Consider the following 17671-nt stretch of genomic DNA (forward strand, 5'->3'; position numbering starts at 1 on the left):
TTTTTTTTTTTTAAAGATTTTATTTATTTATTTGAGACAGAGAGAATGAGATACAGAGAGCATGAGAGGGAGGAGGGTCAGAGGGAGAAGCAGACTCCCTGCCGAGCAGGGAGCCCGATGCGGGACTCGATCCCGGGACTCCAGGACCATGACCTGAGCCGAAGGCAGTCGCTTAACCAACTGAGCCACCCAGGCGCCCTCACTTGTTTTCTCCTATGAAAAATCCTGAACTTTCTCCGAAAGTGTGGGAACTTTCTTTTTTTTTTTAAAGATTTTATTTCTTTATTTGACAGAGAGAGAGAGCACAAACAGGGGGAGTGGCAGGCAGAGGCAGAGAGAGAAGCAGGCTCCCCGCAGAGCAAAGGAAGCCTGATGTGGGACTCGATCCCAGGACCCTGGGATCATGACCTGAGCCAAAGGCAGTCGCTTAACCGACTGAGCCACCCAGGCGCCCCAGTGTGGGAACTTTCTTTTCAGCAAAAGCAAGAAGCTAAAGCATCTATTGGTACTGCACCATAATGGTGGAGTTTCCAATAGGAGATTGCTCTGCAATTAATATGAACGTGGACAAATCCTATAACCTTTCTAAGACCCAGTTAACTTACCTGTGAAATGGGTGTAACAGGCTGGATTTGAGTATTATATGAGACAGAATATGCAAATCAGTATCATAGTATCTAGCACATAAACAACATTCAATATATAGTTGTTATTATTGGTATTATTATTATTTGTTTGGATCAGAGCCTTCTAGGCCATTTTAGAACTCAAGCTTTTCTTTTTAGTTTTTCGTCTTGTGTCTTTTGTTACATTTTTAATATCTTTATTGATGCTCCTAGTTCACATGCCATAAAATTCACTCAATTAAAGTATACAATTCAATAGTAAATTCACAGAGGTGTGCAACCATCATCACAGTCTAAATTTAAAACATTTTCATCACCCCCAAAAGAAACCGTGTGCCTATTAGCAATCACTCACCATTCCTCTTCCGCCCCAGCTCCCTACAGCCCTAGGCATCTTTTGAGTATCTTTTCATGAGCTTTTTGGCCATTTGTATATCTTCTTTGAAGAAATGTCTATTCAAATTATTTTCCCATCTTGTAATTTGGTTAATTGTCTTTTGTTATTGAGTTGGAAGAGTTCTTTGTGTATTCTGTATACAAGTCCCTTGTCAGACAAATGATTTACAAATATTTTCAAGCCATTCTGTGGCTTGTCTTGATATTACTTTTATTAACTGATAAATCTGGACCTCTCTCTCTGTATTTAATGCTTCCATACCCTCTTAACTGATTTGCACAAACTCTCTTTCCAGCCTCTGTTTCTCTACCTTGCTCTTCAGTCTGTCCACGAGCCCCTTCAGGTCCCCGAGGAATACCTGAAACCATACAACTTTATCCAAGATAAGAATAGGCACTACTATGCAGGAATGGTGTCTCTTATGGATGAAGCAGTGGGAAATGTCACGGCAGCCTTAAAAAGCCACGGGCTCTGGAACAACACAGTGTTCATCTTCTCCACAGGTAAGTCTGTCAATAGGAAAATCATCTCTTGGCAAAGCCTAGGACATGGTATTCGATACATGGAATGAAGACAAATTGGAACATTTAGCAGTTCCTTATTAAAATAAATGTTAACTGTGCGAGTGGAGACATGATAATAATGGATAGAAAAATGTGTCTAAGGAAAAGCATTATGGGCCTTCCCTCTCTTCCTTCAGATATCAAAATATTCTGGCAGAATGCTTGAAAACCAGCTCTCACGACCCGAGTGAGTATGAGCGGACATCACTCATACGCAGGGCAGCCGGGCAGTGAATTCCTAGAGTGGCTTGTTCTCCGCTGTCTCTGCGGCCCAGGTGTCCTCTGTGAGTAGGACTTGTGCTGATGAGAGCAGTTCCCTATCAGTGTAGAGACAGAAATCTGACCTTAAGAAGACAAAGGAGAAATGGTGACATTTAAATCTAGGCTAGAGTGGCCAAGCATAGATATTTTTTGCATTAGGATTGTTTTCTGACAATAAAATTCATACACACCAATTAGAGAAAAAACAGAAAAGAAGGAGGAAAGAAAGTTTTTGAAAATAGTTTTCATTATGGCAGTGCCCTTCTGATTCCTCATCTGTTATACACACAATTTTTCTTCCGTCTGATTAGACAGAGTTTGCTAAAACGTCCCTGCGATGGGCTATGGGTGTAGATCTTGGTTTACTCATTATGCTGAGCACTCTGAGACCACTTTGTATCTAAAAATAAGGATGCTTTTTTTAATGGGAAGCTTTCTTGTATTATTTATTTCAGAATTGTTTGGCCCTCCATCCTACCTTTCTCCTATTCTCTCTTTACAGAACTTCTGTTATTTGGATAGTGGATTATCCTTTGATTTCCTTAGTTTTTTTCCTCTCCTGTTTATTTTTCTTCTATTTGGGAAATTTCCTTATCATTATTTTGTAATCTTTTCTATTAAATTCATTTTGACTACCGTATTTTTAAATTATTCATTCTCCAAAGGCTGTGCTCTTGGCTATTAACTGTATGTGGGTGTGAGTGTGTATGTAGATATGTGTATACACATATGTGTACTTGTATGTGTGTATATGTGTGAGCCCATACCTTTACTTTTAAGCTCGCTTATACTCCCAACATTGCCTCTCTTCCTTCTAAGGTCATTTGTATCTTTTTTGGCCTGTCTTTCATGAAAAAGCTTCCTCAAATCCCTGGCGATCATTGGCTAAAACTTAAAAATTGGATTGGAAACTCCAAGGGTGAGGACAGGACTTGTCTTCGGTGAATTTTACTGTAAAATGACAACGTGAGGCATGTGTGGTGACGTTTTGAGGAATTAATCTGGGTATTCTACTCATAGCTTGTGTTTTTTAAGAGTAGTTTTGTTTTGGGGTGCCTGGTGGCCAGTTAAGCGTCTGCCTTTGGCTCAGGTCATGAGCCAGGGTCCTGGGATCGAGTCCTGAATTGGGCTCCCTGCTCAGGGGGGAGTCTGCTTCTCCCTCTGCTGCTCCCCCTGCTTGTGCTCTCTCTCACTCGCGCTCTCTCTCTCTCAAATAAATAAATAATATCTTAAAAAAAGGAGTAGTTTTGTTTTGCTTTTAATTAGGTATTGTTATTGAATTTAGCACTTATTGAATACTTACTCTGCGTAGGGTAGAATTCAAAGTGCTTTACATGACTTAGCTCAATTAATTCTCACAATAATATCTGAGGACTACTATTATCCCATCGTGCAGATGTGAGAACTGCAGCACAAAGAGGCTAAGTAACCTGCCTAAGGCCACACAGCCAGGCAGAGCCAGACAGCAACCTTTCTGGTTCCAGTGCCATCTTCTGAGATGATGCCAATGATGACCTGGATGTTCTTATGGGACCTTATGATATAGCAGAGTTTTCCCCGTGGTTTGCTGCCATATTGATCTGTTGAGGAGCCTGGGCATAGCCAGGAGAGACATTCACCCTGAGCAGCGTTGTTTAGTTGCTTCACTGTGATACAAACACTCCAATTTTCTAAGCATGCCCTGCTGTGAAACGGGTTGAATGTAAGATAACGTGTCCCCCTCCAACCCTGCAAAGTTCCCCTCTTCTGAAGAAATGGAGACATCTTATGCTTGAGTCCTTACAAGATCTCTCATATTCTGAGAGTCTTCTCAATTTACTTTATTTTGAACAGCCTGGTAAAGCAATTTAATCAGGTCTGGAATCGAATGCTTATAGAGGTCACTAGAAAGAATCAATAAAAAAAGAGGCCAAGACATTTAATACTGATTTAGTACTTATTCCTGGGAAATGACCTCACAGTTGCAAGAATTGGAAGTTGTAAGTTTATAAAGCAGGCCTTTGTTGTAGAGATCACAATTTTGCAATTTAAGGATAAATGATTTCCTGAAAGGAAAATGTACCCTATGTAGACTGCGAAGTGCTCAGGCAGAAATGAACATGGTACCTCTGGAAAACTGTTAAATATCTCAGAGTGCCTCCCGTGACAGTGGTTATTGCTGTCAAGGATGCATGGGAAGAGGTGCAGTAATAGGTTTTCATGATATGTGAGAGTTGGAAGGAAGCAATATTTTAAGATCTTTTATTATATGAGTTCAAATGTGTTTATATAACCATATTTTAAATAGTTGACTGTTTCATAAACATCCATAATGTATTATTTATTCAAGTTGTCAAAAATAATTTTTGAAGCTTCGCATTGAGGTAATGGGGATTACCTTACAATAAGGCTGCCTTATGGTCTAACACTATGATATATTAATAGGTACATTAATCTGGGACCATCTTTCCTTTGTTGGGCTAAATCCAATTTGATCATGTGTATATATATTTTTTATACTACTGAATTCCATTTGCTAGGGTTTTATTTAGGACTTTTGCCTCGACTCAGAAGTGAAAGTGGGATTGGTGGCTCCTTTTCTCCCTGTCAGGTCTGTTGTCTTGGTTATACTCACTTCATAAAATAGTTGGGATGGCTTTTCCTTCTTTTTTTTATGCTCTGGAACAGTTTACAGATTGTTTGAAAGATCTTTCTGGTTGAGCTGGTCCCTGGGACCTTTTTTGGAGGAGTTTTCTTTTTTAATTATCTCCATAGTTTAAATTTTTTGCTGAGTTATATCTGAGTGTAGGTCTTTAAAATATTTGAAAATTAATTTTGCCTCATCTATATGAGCCCTTTGATCTGCCTGCTGAGATTATTTTTTACTCTGGAAGTTTTCCTTGTACATATTTTAGCTTATTGCTTTAGTTCTGCTCGATTTATTTCTCAAAAATAGCTTTAATTAATAGGTTGAATCGCTGATTCAGCTTCTCTCTCATTATTTTCAGTTCTCTGTCCTTTTTCTCAGTCTTCTGGATCTCCTCTGCATTATCAGTTAGACATTTTTGCAACTTGGCTTATGTTCTTTAGGATCTCCAGTGTTGATTATTATTGATTGTATTTTTACTTTCTTGCAATCCTTCCTTTGCCTCGATCAGTTCCCTTTTCTTCTACGCTTGTTAGTAATAATAATAATAATAATGACTACTGCTTGTTAAGTATTTACTGCATCCCCAGGCCCTGTTCTAGAACCTTCCCTATACTTTCTCATTATTGGTCATGTTGTTAGCATTAAAGCTCGAAGCGGCCTTGTGAAATAGGTTTCTTTATCCCCATTTTATAAGTGAAGAAACCAGAACTTTAAAGAGGTTATGTGATTTGCCCAAGGCTACTCTGATGGTCTGAATGTGTCCATTCACAATACGCATGTGGTGGTTAGAAGGTGGGCCTTTGGGAGGTGATTAGGTTACGAGGTAGAGTCCTCGTTAATGGGATTCGTGCTTTTGTAGAAGTCACTCCAGAGAGATCCCTAGCATCTTCCTCCATGTGAGGACACAGCAAGAAGACACCGGCTGTGAACCAGCAAGCGGGCCCTCACCAGAAGGTGACCACATGGGTGCTCGATCTTGGTCTTCCCAGCTTCCAGAACTGAGAAATAAATTTCTGTTGTTTATAAGCCACCCAGTCGGTGGTATTTTGTTAGAGCAGCCCGAATGGACTGACAAATGGAAGAGCCAGAATTTAAGTGCAGATCTACTTGAGGTCGATACCTATTAGCCATAATCAACTGGGCTTTTGCATCTCATCTTTTCCTTTTTAGCTCATCCCATTGTCCCTTATCTCTACTTTTGGCTTTCTACATTTCTGTTCATAGAACCTGTGCTTCTCCTGAATCTTTCTGAAGAGGCCTCTGCTAAAATCTTCATTTTCATTATAAATCATTATCAGCTATATATTCTTCATCTGAGTATAAGCAATGACGGATCTGTCCACACAGAGTACATGGCCATCTCTTGACCTCTGATCACGGTTCCCTGGTTAATTTCCTCCCAAACCTGTCGTTTGAGGTCAGGTTGATGTGCATGGCTTCTTCAGTTCCCAGTGGCCTTAGGCATTCAGTGTTCTATACTCCAGTGAATCTGATTGACATACTTGACATTTTCCTCCTTTTTGACTACCTGGTTCTTGGAAATGCTAGAAGAACCCCAGTATGCACAGCTAGCAGACTCTTCCTATCTCCATACCTTCAGGGCTTTACTTCGGGGGCATTTCCCAGGATACAGTGTGCCCCACTGTCAGACCCTTTTCTTTTCTTACTCATTGTTTTCTGGGAGATGTGATCTCTAACTGCATATAGACGGGGGGGGAAGGTAATATAATTCTCTGCTCATTTCAAAAATTAGCACTGTCCCGTCCCAGGCTGCCGTCCTGCTTCTTCTCAGGTGGGTGGGGTGGCTCTGTATCATGAGGCAAATGGGAGTTGCCAGCCCTTGTTTCTTCAGTCCAGCTTCTTTGGCCTTACCGCTTACAGAAATTTCTCCAAGATTCTCTTGGGTATTATAGGTTGTCATTCAGTCCTGGTTTTTCACACTGTGATGAGTTTTCATCTTATTCTAACTCATCACAGCATCTTATTCATCATATTCTATGTCTGTGTTATTTTAGTAGGATATTGCTCAAGAGAAGCAGCATTGGTGGCTAATAGGAAGATACCATTTTAACCGGGGCGCCTGTCACCATGCTGATCTTTATAGTTGCCAGACTCCAGGAATCTTCACTGAAGTCTGACCTTGAGTAAAATGAGCTAAAATCAGAGTCAACCTGGAGCAACTAGATCATGAATTAAAACTAGGAAAGCTGATTCTAAAACCTTGAAGAGAAAACTGTAATTGATCTCAACAGCTTTATGCAGCTATTACATATTTATATCAACTCTTATCAGAATAGCCGGTTTCACTTACATATAGATGAGAGTTTGGCTATAAGGAGAAACCTGGTTACAGTTCTTCCTCCAGAGACTTTTTCTGTGTTCATTGACAGTTTCATTGCCTGAAGTAGAATTTAATAATGTGCTATAATAATGTGACTAAAACCCAAGGAAACAGGGCCTGGATCTGGCTGATTTTAGAGCAGTGATTCATTTCTTTCACTTTTCTCACTTGACTTCACTTAGCACTGCCCTACTTTGTAGGCGTAAAAGTACTGGGTACATCTAAACATGTTGGATCCATTAGTATAAGAAGCCCTGAAATAAACTAGCTTCATTTCATGAAAGGGAGAGGCAAAGGCATGTTTTTTAGGATGAGATGTTTGGGAAAGCTGACTTTTTTTTTTTTAAATCTCCTTTTACAATCTGAGGGCGATCCATGAGGCTTCTCATTCTCTGTCATCATTATCTGAAAATTTGAGGTGGTTATTCTGAGTTTGTCACCTGGGGACCATGCAGCAGTGGGGAGTTTGTTAAAAACTCTATATATGCAGTCTCTATAAGGACATGGCTGCATGACATTGTGAATATACTAAAATGTTGCTGAAATGGACACTTTATTATTTTTCTTAGCTAAACATCTTTAATGTTTCATACGGCTTAGCATATTTTATTTCATTTTATTTTATTTTTGTGTGTTTGAGACAGACAGAGAGGGAGAGGGAGAGAGCATGAATGGGGGGGAGGGAGCAGCGGAGGGAGAGGAAGAAGCAGACTCCCTGATGAGGGGGACGCCCAATATGGGGCTCGATCCCAGGACCCTGGAATCATGACCCGAGATGAAGGCAGACCCTTAACGAATGGAGCCACCCAGGCGTCCCTGTCTTCTGCCTATTTTTTTAAATTAGATTATTCATTTTTAGGGTGTTGAGTTTTATAAGTTCTTCATGTATTTTGAATACTAACCCTTTACCAGATATGTCATTTGCAAATATCTTCTCCCATTCAGTAGGTTGTCTCTTAATTTTTCAATTGTTTCCTTTGCTCTGCAGAAGCTTTTTATTTTGATGAAGTCCCAATAGTTTACTTTTGCTTTTGTTTCCCTTGCCTCAGGAGCTGTATCTAGAAAGAAATTGCTATGGTCAATGTCAAAGAAGTTACTGCCTGTGTTTTCATGTAGGATTTTTTTTTTTTAAAGATTTTATTTATTTATTTGAGAGAGAGAGAATGAGAGACAGAGAGCACGAGAGGGAAGAGGCAGAGGGGGAAGCAGACCCCCCCGCTGAGCAGGGAGCCCAATGTGGGACTCGATCCCGGGACTCCAGGATCATGACCTGAGCCGAAGGCAGTCGCTTAACCAACTGAGCCACCCAGGCGCCCTCATGTAGGATTTTTATGTTTCAGGTCTCACATTTAGGTCTTTAATCCATTTTGAATTTATTTTTGTGCATAGTGTAGGAAAGTCATCCAGTTTCTTTATTTTGCATGTTGCTGTCCAGTTTTCCCAACACCATTTGTTGAAGAGATCATCTTTTTCCAGCTGGATATTCTTTTCTGCTTTGTTAAAGATTAATTAACCATATAATGGTAGTTTCATTTCTGGGTTTTCTGTTCTGTTCCGTTGATCTATGTGTCTGTTTTTGTGCCAGTACCACACTGTCTTGTTCACTATAGCTTTGTAATATAACTTGAAATCTGGAATTGGGAAGCCTCCAGCTTTGTTTTTCTTTTTTATGAATTAGACACCCTAAAATGGTTAATTTTATGTTATGTGATTTTCACCTCAATTTTTAAAAATGCAACTTCTTAGACTCTATTATAGACTTACTGAATCTGAAATCCTGAAGTCTGGGTCTAGGAATCCTTATTTTTAAAAAATCACTTAGGTGATTCTTTTGTATACAAAAATTTGAGAACCTCAGATCTAAGGTAACTTATTCAAACCTCAGGAATTCACCTAACAAGGAATGTATATATACTTATTGTATACATAATAATTATTTAAATAGCTATATATATAATATACATATATGCAGGAGTACAATACATATATATGTATACATATACAAGTGGTGCTTGAATAATGTGGGGATTAAGGGCACTAAGCCCTCCGGCAGCTGAAAATCCACACAGAACTTTTGACTCCCCAAAAACTTAACTGCTACTAGCCTATTGTTGACCAGAAGCCTTATCAATAACATAAACAGTTGATTAACGCATATTTTGTATGTTATTTGTACTGTATACTATATTCTTGAAATAAAGTAAGGTAGAGAAAAGCAAATATTATTAAGAAAATCATAAGACAAAGTGCATTTACAGTACTGTACTATATTTATTGGAAAAAATCTGCATGTAAGTGGACCCAGAAGTTCAAAACTGTGTTGTTCAAGGATCAACTGTGTGTGTATATATATATATATATATATATATATATATATATATACACATACCAGAAACCAGCTGGGTTTGAAGTTTAACCTCATCTGGATGTTTTCATTTCAGGAAAACGTGCCCATTTCTAGAACAGACTCTTGAAAAAAGCTAATAAGAAAAATTTAAATTATTCTGCTCTCCATGCCCTTATTACATATAATTACAACCTTGGTAGTTTAATGTCACTCTTTTTACAATGTGTGATTATTCATGTTGTTAACAAATATTGCCTGTCCCATTATAAACATAATATTCTGCTATTTGTATACAAAGATAACCCTTTGAGTCCTTCTCTGATAGGATATGATCAGAGTTTAAGTCCCAGCTTTCCTGCCAGTCGGTTATGTAGACGGTAGCCTCAGTTTCATGATCTGTTAAATGCAGGTTGGCTGATCATTCATTTATTCACTCAGTCTCTCATTTGTAGATTGAAAGATAAACAAGACATAGTTCCAGCCCTTGGCAAACTCACAGCCTAGTGAAGCAGACAAGCAAATGAATGATTATGATGCCAGGGGAGCGTGTTTGGGTGTAGCCCAGGGTATTGTGTGCACGTAGTAGGAGCGCCTACCAGAGCCCAGGGGTCTGGGGAGGCTTTCTGAGATTTACGGGTTGGGAATGAGTTGGCCAGATAAATAGTGTGCAGTTGGGAAAGGGATTGTACAGCATTCTCCACTGTGAGAGGGGAACATAAACAGGGGCAGAGGGGGGAGAGCAGTTCTGTAGGAGGCTCGGGCTGGAGCCCTGAGTGCAGGAAGGGGGATGATCAGATGGGAGGCTGGAGAGCATGGCGGGAGAGCCTGCGTGCTCACCGGACGGAATCTCCAAGGGACAGTGAAAGCTGTAGGGAGGCATTGACAAGTTTTAAGCAGGATCAGATTTTCACTTTAGGGTGGGTGTGGAGCATAGTTGGAGGCAGGCAGACCTTTTAGGAGGCTGCAGCAGTGAAGGGAGTAGGAAGCTAAGGAGGGGCTGGGTGAAGGCAGTGGGGGAAATTGATGGTGATGAAAGGGCAGATTGAAGAAATGTTGTTAACAAATATTGCCTGTCCCATTATAAACATAATATTCTGGAGAGCTTGGACCGGTTATCTCTAAGAGTTCTTGTTACAGGAGAGTTCATCGTTCTGTCACTCTGTGTTTAAATACCTTTTGTCAGTGCTGGTGATGGCCTTTGATGGAGGCATCCTTTCTGCTGCCGGTGGGATGCATTTGCGGAGAGCCGGAAGCGTGGCCAGAGATCCCATGTGTCCACTTGATCCACTATGAGATCCATAGTCCACTTGAGACTGGGCTGCAGCTCTGCGATAATATTTAGAAATGTGCAGAAATGGGGCACCTGGGTGGCTCAGTGGGTTGAGCTTCTTCCTTCGGCTCAGGTCATGATCCCGGGGTCCTGGGATTGAGCTCCGCATCGGGCTCCCTGCCCAGCGGGGAGTCTGCTTCTCCTTCTGCCCCTCCCCCTGCTCGTGTGCTCTTTCTCTCTCTCTCTCAAATAAATAAATAAAATCTTAAAAACAAAAACAAAAAAACTAGGAAGACTAGATTGATCCTTCCCCCAGCCAGAAGTCATTAATCCATTTTACCTCTTCAGACTTTATATGTTAATGTCCATACTGAAATTATGTTGAATCACCTTAAAATATTATTATTAATAATAGTATTTGTTCATTAGTATATTGAGAGAAAATGATGACCAATACACTTTAACGGCCTCCAGGACAATCTTGTGTTGGTATTCTCTGTGACAAACCATTGAATCCATAAGCTCTAAGGCAAAGATGCTTCTCATTCCCTAAGTTTATCAGATAAATCTCCAAAGTTTTATTATATTGCATATTATTTGCCATTATACAATATTGCATTATTGACATTTTGAATTTTTTATCATGAGAAACATGAAATGATCTTTATTTTCATAATTCTGGGGGCTTATGAGTAATGGAAGACACATAATGAACTGAGCATAATTATTGACAATATTGCAAGAAGCTTTCCAATTGGTTTGGGTTGACTTTCTCGTCCTGTTTTTCATTCCATTTTAGAGGCCACATTTAAGATGGGTCCATTTCTTCTGTTGTTTACTTCTCCAAACTCTTTGGAGGCAAAGCTCCCTGGGAAGGGGAGAGGAGTGTTAGGAGGACAGCCTGCTGTGGAGGAGAAAGCAAGGTGAAAGCAGATTCTGTATGGAAGCAGTCACGTGGGGACCAGGGTCGGCAGGAGGAGGGGGCTGAGATAGTCAGGTCACCGCAAGCTGTGGGGGCAAAGACACAGTCGGTAGTTGGAGGATGAAAGAGGGGATGAAGTGGTTTAGGAATTAGTGGTTTATGAATCACCAGAAAGTAGACTGGATTGCAAGTATTTTTGGTCTGGAATTTTTTTTTAATCTATGTCAGTAATAATAAGATGGAAGATACAAATTTAGGTTTCAGAGGAGGGACCAGTATGTTCAGTTGAACAACAAAAGCTGTGTATTGTTTATATTCCCATCTTCCAGAATGTGAACGTGGGGATTTATTCCGGAGGAGTTTAAGAAAACAATAGCCAAAATGTGTTCACACGGCTAACTTTTCCCTACGAAAGAACCCAAACGTCTGATTCTTCCCCATTTTCCTTGCACACGTGGGGTTCTCCTGGAGGCAGTGGTAACTGCTGCGCCTGCGTGTGGAATATATTTGAAAAGGGGCATTTACTTGAAATGTGGAGAGTTCCCGGGCTAGCTTTTGTTTGTGTCCTGTCCCAGGTTCCTCTCCACTCAGGCTTTATACAGCAACGCTGTGGTTCTCTACCTTGGTCTGAAGCCCTCTGCTAGCCTAGGACAGATTCCTGACCCTTCCCTCCCCGGTTCTGGAGACTTGCTGGTCCGCCAGGGTCTGGGAACCAGGGCCCGAGCTCTAGCGGGAGATGGCCCTGCTGTGCTTGGCCTCAGACAGGCTGCATAGACTCTGCTTTCAAAGGCATGAGACCCCACCCCCCGTCCAGGCCTAAAAACAATAATAAAAATATATTTGGAAAAACCCCAGTTGCCTCTCTCGCTGACTTTGGCAGTAGGTACAAAGCACCAACAAAGTGTGGCATACAGAAATTCTGCCTTCCAGGTTTGTTCCTTCGTACAGAGCAACCTTCAACCTTGGGCTTTTTTTTCATGTTTTCTTAATCAGAAAATATTTCAGAGATTATTGGCACCACACATTTATTTCTTCCCGGCAGTTTTCACTTTGAACCAACTGTAATCTCTGTGATCTCTTTTCTATTTTTCTCTCACAGTATGGGCCACAGCTATCAACCTCCTCTAAGATAACTGTTCCAAGTACGGTGATTTTTTTCTTTTATCATTTCCATCCCAGATTACTTTCTTACTTGTGTGGATTTTTACTTATTTATTTTTAAAGATTTTATTTATTCATTTGAGAGAGAGAGACTGCATACAAGCCGGGGGAGCGGCAGAGGGAGAGGGAGAAGCAGACCCCCCGCTGAGCCAGCTGGGAGCTGGATGAGGGGCTCTATCCCAGGACCTGGAGATCATGACCTTAGCCGAAGGCAGACGCCCAACTACCTGAGCCACCCAGACACCCCACTTGTGCAGATTTTTAAAAAATAAGGATTGTCTCAAAAATTTGAACACACTTTAAAAATGACATCCATGGCTGTGGAGAATACCAAAAAAAAGAGAAAATAGCTGGTATCTCTGTCCTCAAAGCAGCTTGTGATCGTGACGTATTCTGACAGACACACACAAATTAGTCGAAAGTGTAAAAGAATGGGGCTGAGGGAGAAGGGAGTGCTGTGTTTGGACTGAGAAGGCCAGCTTTACGGAGCCACTTTATTTTTTTTAAAGAATTTATTTATTTATTTATTTGGAAGAGCTCGAGAGAGAAAGAGTGCGCGCCTGTAAACGAGCCCGGGAGGAGCAGAGGGAGACGTAGAGACTCTGCGCTAAGCGTGGAGCCTGAAGAGGGGCTCGATCTCATGACCCTGAGATCATGCCCCGAGCCAAAACCAAGAGTTGACCCCCCCAACCAACTGTGCCACCCAGGCGCCCCAGGAACCACTTTAAAACCCCACTTTGGTGTCATGTTTGCTGTTAGAAGGTGCTTCTCAGGTCCACGGGTAATGCAGCAGGCTGAGTGGTGGGGCGTGCTGACAGTCCAGTCTCCAGGAGCACCCTGTGTGCAGTACAGAGTTCATGTCTGTGAATCCCGGAAGGAGGGGCATGATTAGGGCCTGTGGCAGGTTGTGATCATCAGGCTGTCGCCAGGTGAGGTCACCTGACCAGGAGAGGTCATTTGTCTTCTTGGCAACAACAATTAGTAAGCATGATGACTCTTTTATTTGAGACAACCGTCTGCTGAGGTCTCCTGAGGAGACCTGAGGCTAGGTGAGATAGGGTCTCTCAAAGAATACCTAGTGTGGTGGGAGTGGTCTTTAATTCAGATTCCCTGGGGATTGGGAATGGGGAGGGAGCCAGGCCAAGTGTATGGTTTAGAAAAGTCCTTTCCCCACATCCGTGGCTCTCACACATCCCCTAGAAGGACTTGTGTTTATTCCATGACCCCCAGGCTGAAAATCATTTAGGAAGGAGAAGTAGTACTGGTAGCAATGTGAGTGGTCAGGAGCAGGACAAAAAGTATGTTGAGCCATTAGTCCACCTCAGTGTCTAGCATAGAACTCAGGGAATGCTTGCAGGTGGAGAAGGGTACGTGCATCCTAGATACAACAACACAGGCCATCATTCAAGGTCACGTGGGTGGAATAGAAAGAAGAAGTTTGGAGGAGGGAGCATCTGAATGGGGGTCATCAGGGAGGACTTCATAGGAGAGATTTGATAGAAATTAAACTGTGCTTCCTGATCGGGGACTTACGGGTAGGTGAATGGAAAGAGTGGGGAGGGCATTTTGGGCATGGAGAGAGACCTGAGCAGACATGCAGGAAGAAGGGCGCAAAGGTGTGTTCTGGGCTTGGTGACTAGGCCAGTCCAGGCTTACCACTGGCGTTCAAAGGGATACACAAAACCACAGTATAAATAGGATGCATCTTCTTGAAATGTTAATTTTGCTTCCATATATAGAAAGAAAAATACATAACTTACCTGGCTAATAATTTAAAACATATAAAATTAAAACAAACAAGGGCAAATTTTGGAACAGAATACAATTTTTCGGATCTTGTAAAGTTCAAAATCTCAGGTTTCTACTCTTTTCTTTTGATCCTTTGATGGAAGAATTAAAAATATTTTAAAGAATCAACTCTAGGGGCACCTGGGTGGCTCACTTGGTTAAGCATCTGCCTTCAGCTCAGGTCATGATCTCAGGGTCCTGGGATCGAGCCCCACCAGGGCTCCCTGCTCAGCGGGGAGCCTGCTTCTCGTTCTCCCTCTGCCCCCTCTCCTCCCTTGTGCTCTCTGGCTCTATCTCTCTGTCAAATAAAATCTTTAAAAAAAAAAAAATCAACTCTATTCATCCACAAAAAAATGCCCACTAATCCTTACTTAGAGCTTGAGGCAGGAACTATGGTTCCTCGTAAGTGCCTGTGGCGGTGGGGGGCAGGAGGTCCTGCACTTGGCTGCCTGGCTGGGGATTCTGCTTAGCTGTTGAGAACGCCAGTTGGAGGCCCAGCCTCTCTGACGCTGCGTATCCTAGACAGCAAATCCTGATGGTGGTTAGCGTGGGCCCCCTCCAGAATGTGCCTCTGTCCCACACAACAGACATGAAGTATCTCTGTGCTCTGGTCGGGGTGTGGAGTCTACATTCTTGCTAAGAATGCAGAGAGGCCTGGCTATCTCCTAGCATAATAGATGGAATGAAGGGTCTTCAGAGGCACTTCCTGAGTCTTCAGTTCTTTCCTTTCTCACCTGCTGGTCCTCAGCCCTACTACATTCCTGTGTCTGCTTCTCCAGCCCTTCTGGCTCCCTGCGCTCCCCAGGCCCAGGCCCCATGCTAGTCCTTTATCTTCGGTATGTTTGGGTTGTGAATCATTAAATAGATTAGATCACAGATTCCGGTTTTTCCTAGGCAAAGGCCATCCCCTCCCTTTCAAAGCTGTCTCCGGCCGTTCCCAGCTTGGAGAAAAGACCCCATGCAGTCTCTCCAAGCTAGAGTAGCATCAGAGGCCAACAGGAGCAGAATTGGTAGTGGGTGAAAGAGCCTCTAGACCTGCATTTACCATTTCTATTTTAATTTCCATGTATTTTGGCGTGTGTCACATTGATTTTGTTATAAGATTTTCTTTATTTTAATATCAAACTCTGTCCAGGGTTATAGACTGCTTTCTTGTATCATGGTCATCTACTCACAAGTTAAAGGAATTAAGAAAAGCCAAGAAGAACTCAGTTAATCCAGTACTCAGTAGTGCCCCGGCTTTCCTTATTCAGGAGGGAAAAGGATCTAGATCTGTGCTGTCCAGTAGGTGCCCATTAGCCACTGGTGGCTATCACGCATTTGAAATGTGGGCTAATTTGAATTGAGATGTGCTGTAAGCACAAATAAAGGTGTGCTGTAAGCATAAATAAAATAGTACAATTGTATTGATGACATGTTGGAATGATAATATTTTTGATATACTAAGTGGAATAAAATATTTATCAAAAATAAATTTAACTGTTTCTTTTTAAAATGTGGCCACTAGAAAATTTTTACATTACATATATAGCTCAGATTATATCTCTTTTGGACAGTGCTGCTCTAGACTGTAGCTTTGTAATTACAATAATTCCTACCTCTTGGGAGTACCCCAGGGATTGTTTATGGTAGATCTTCTCTCTAATGACCAGGCTTAGATGGAATACCACGAAATAGACTGTAAGGCACCACAAAGCAGGAGCTGGGCTCATTCTGTTAAGGAGGCTTATAAACTGGTTTTGAAGGAAAATCCAAAAAGAGTTTTGAGCATTGACAGCATCATTGGAAGAAGGGTATTGCCTCCCAGTGACTCCATAGAAAGATGTAATTTGTTTGCATAATCTGGAGCTGGGATGTTAGGAAGGAAGGAAGGAAAGGAGGGAAGAAGGAAGGAAGGAAGGGGTCTCATTACTTGAAGTCTATTCCTTCAGGGGGTACAGAGATTTCCCAGACGCTCCCACCGCTAACCTTGCATAGCCCCCCCCCACCATTACCGACACCCCCACCAGAGTACTGTTGCTTTTTAAGGTCTTTTAAAAATATCTTTTGTTGTAGAGCTGCACTATCTTCTTTTTTTTATTTATTTATTTTTTTTTATTTTAAAGATTTTTATTTATTTATTTGAGACAGAGAGAATGAGAGAGAGAGAGCACATGAGAGGGGGGAGGGTCAGAGGGAGAAGCAGACCCCCCGCCGAGCAGGGAGCCCGACGTGGGACTCGATCCCGGGACTCCAGGATCATGACCTGAGCCGAAGGCAGTCGCTTAACCAACTGAGCCACCCAGGCGCCCGAGCTGCACTATCTTCTAATTCTCTGGGGTAGATTAGAAATAATCATCACCTTTTTCTAAAGAGAGACATAATCACAGAGAGGTAACTGAAATGGTTTGAAAATGTAGATTTTTTTCCTTTCCATTCCAGCTGCTGGATTCATAGTCTCACACGGCTCTGTGAGTTCGAAAATGTCTTTTGTTCGCAGTGGATCACGCCATTCTGAAAAATGAGGAGGTGTGTCTCATTCTCTCTTTTTTATTAAATTCTACACTGTGCTTTGTTTAATAATACAGTTACTTATAAAATGTTTAGAGAGTTAAGAGAGGTAAAGGAGAATTGAATTCTCGAACTTGGTACTCTTCCCTTTCTGCCCATAGTGATAGAAAGGACTTAGGCCTCGTCACTGGCTTCTTGGAGGCAGAGTTGCCGGGAAGCCTTCATTCTCACTTCTCACTGCTTTATTTGTCAGCTCATAATCTTGAGCAGCTCACTCAGTCTTGTTGCTGCGTATGACTGAAAAGCAAAGGCATAGATTTCCTCCGTGGGAACTTACTTACTTTTTTTCTTGGATGTCTGTCCTTTTGTCGGTAATATTTTCTCATGTCTTGAAGCACTAACTGATTCTGGAGCTTTGGCAAGATAACTTGTTATGCTGAATGCAGAAACCATGTTCCTGTGGATTACTGCACAGCCTCTGTAACCATCAACCAGGGATTCTGTTGGCAATTGTAAATGAGAAAGAAATGATGGGTCATGATAATGAGATGTTCTAAGTCTGAGGGTTCAGGAAGGAGCAGACATAAACAGCTTCTTCCTTGAAGACTCCCAGCCAGTCAGCCACTGTTGGCTTCCTTAAGAAGTCAGGACTTGAACACGTGAATGTGTGTGTAGAACCTTGAGAGTATGTGTGCAAGTACAGTGGTAATGATCAGCGGATCTTTCTCCCTCTCTTGTATGTATACAATATGTGAAGAGTAAAAAGTAAGAAACATAATTGGAAAAGAAAAATCATTTTAAATGGTATTTGGGGGCGCCTGGGTGGCTCAGATGGTTAAGCGTCTGCCTTCGGCTCAGGTCATGATCTCAGGGTCC

At 41.8% G+C, this 17671-nt stretch overlaps 1 protein-coding gene across 1 annotated transcript in view; it reads left to right on the forward strand.

Moving 5' to 3' along the window:
• ARSB (arylsulfatase B) overlaps positions 1-17671 on the forward strand; it is a 165753-nt gene that overhangs the window by 29118 nt on the left and 118964 nt on the right. Inside the window, exon 4 of the mRNA XM_081826682.1 lies at positions 1319-1526. Coding sequence (XP_081682808.1) covers positions 1319-1526 — 208 coding nt within the window. The remainder of the gene's footprint in view (positions 1-1318; positions 1527-17671) is intronic.

This window comes from Leptonychotes weddellii, chromosome 7 (genome assembly GCF_054177405.1).
Source record: "Leptonychotes weddellii isolate Sample4059 chromosome 7, ASM5417740v2, whole genome shotgun sequence".
In the NCBI taxonomy this organism is placed as follows: domain Eukaryota; kingdom Metazoa; phylum Chordata; class Mammalia; order Carnivora; family Phocidae; genus Leptonychotes; species Leptonychotes weddellii.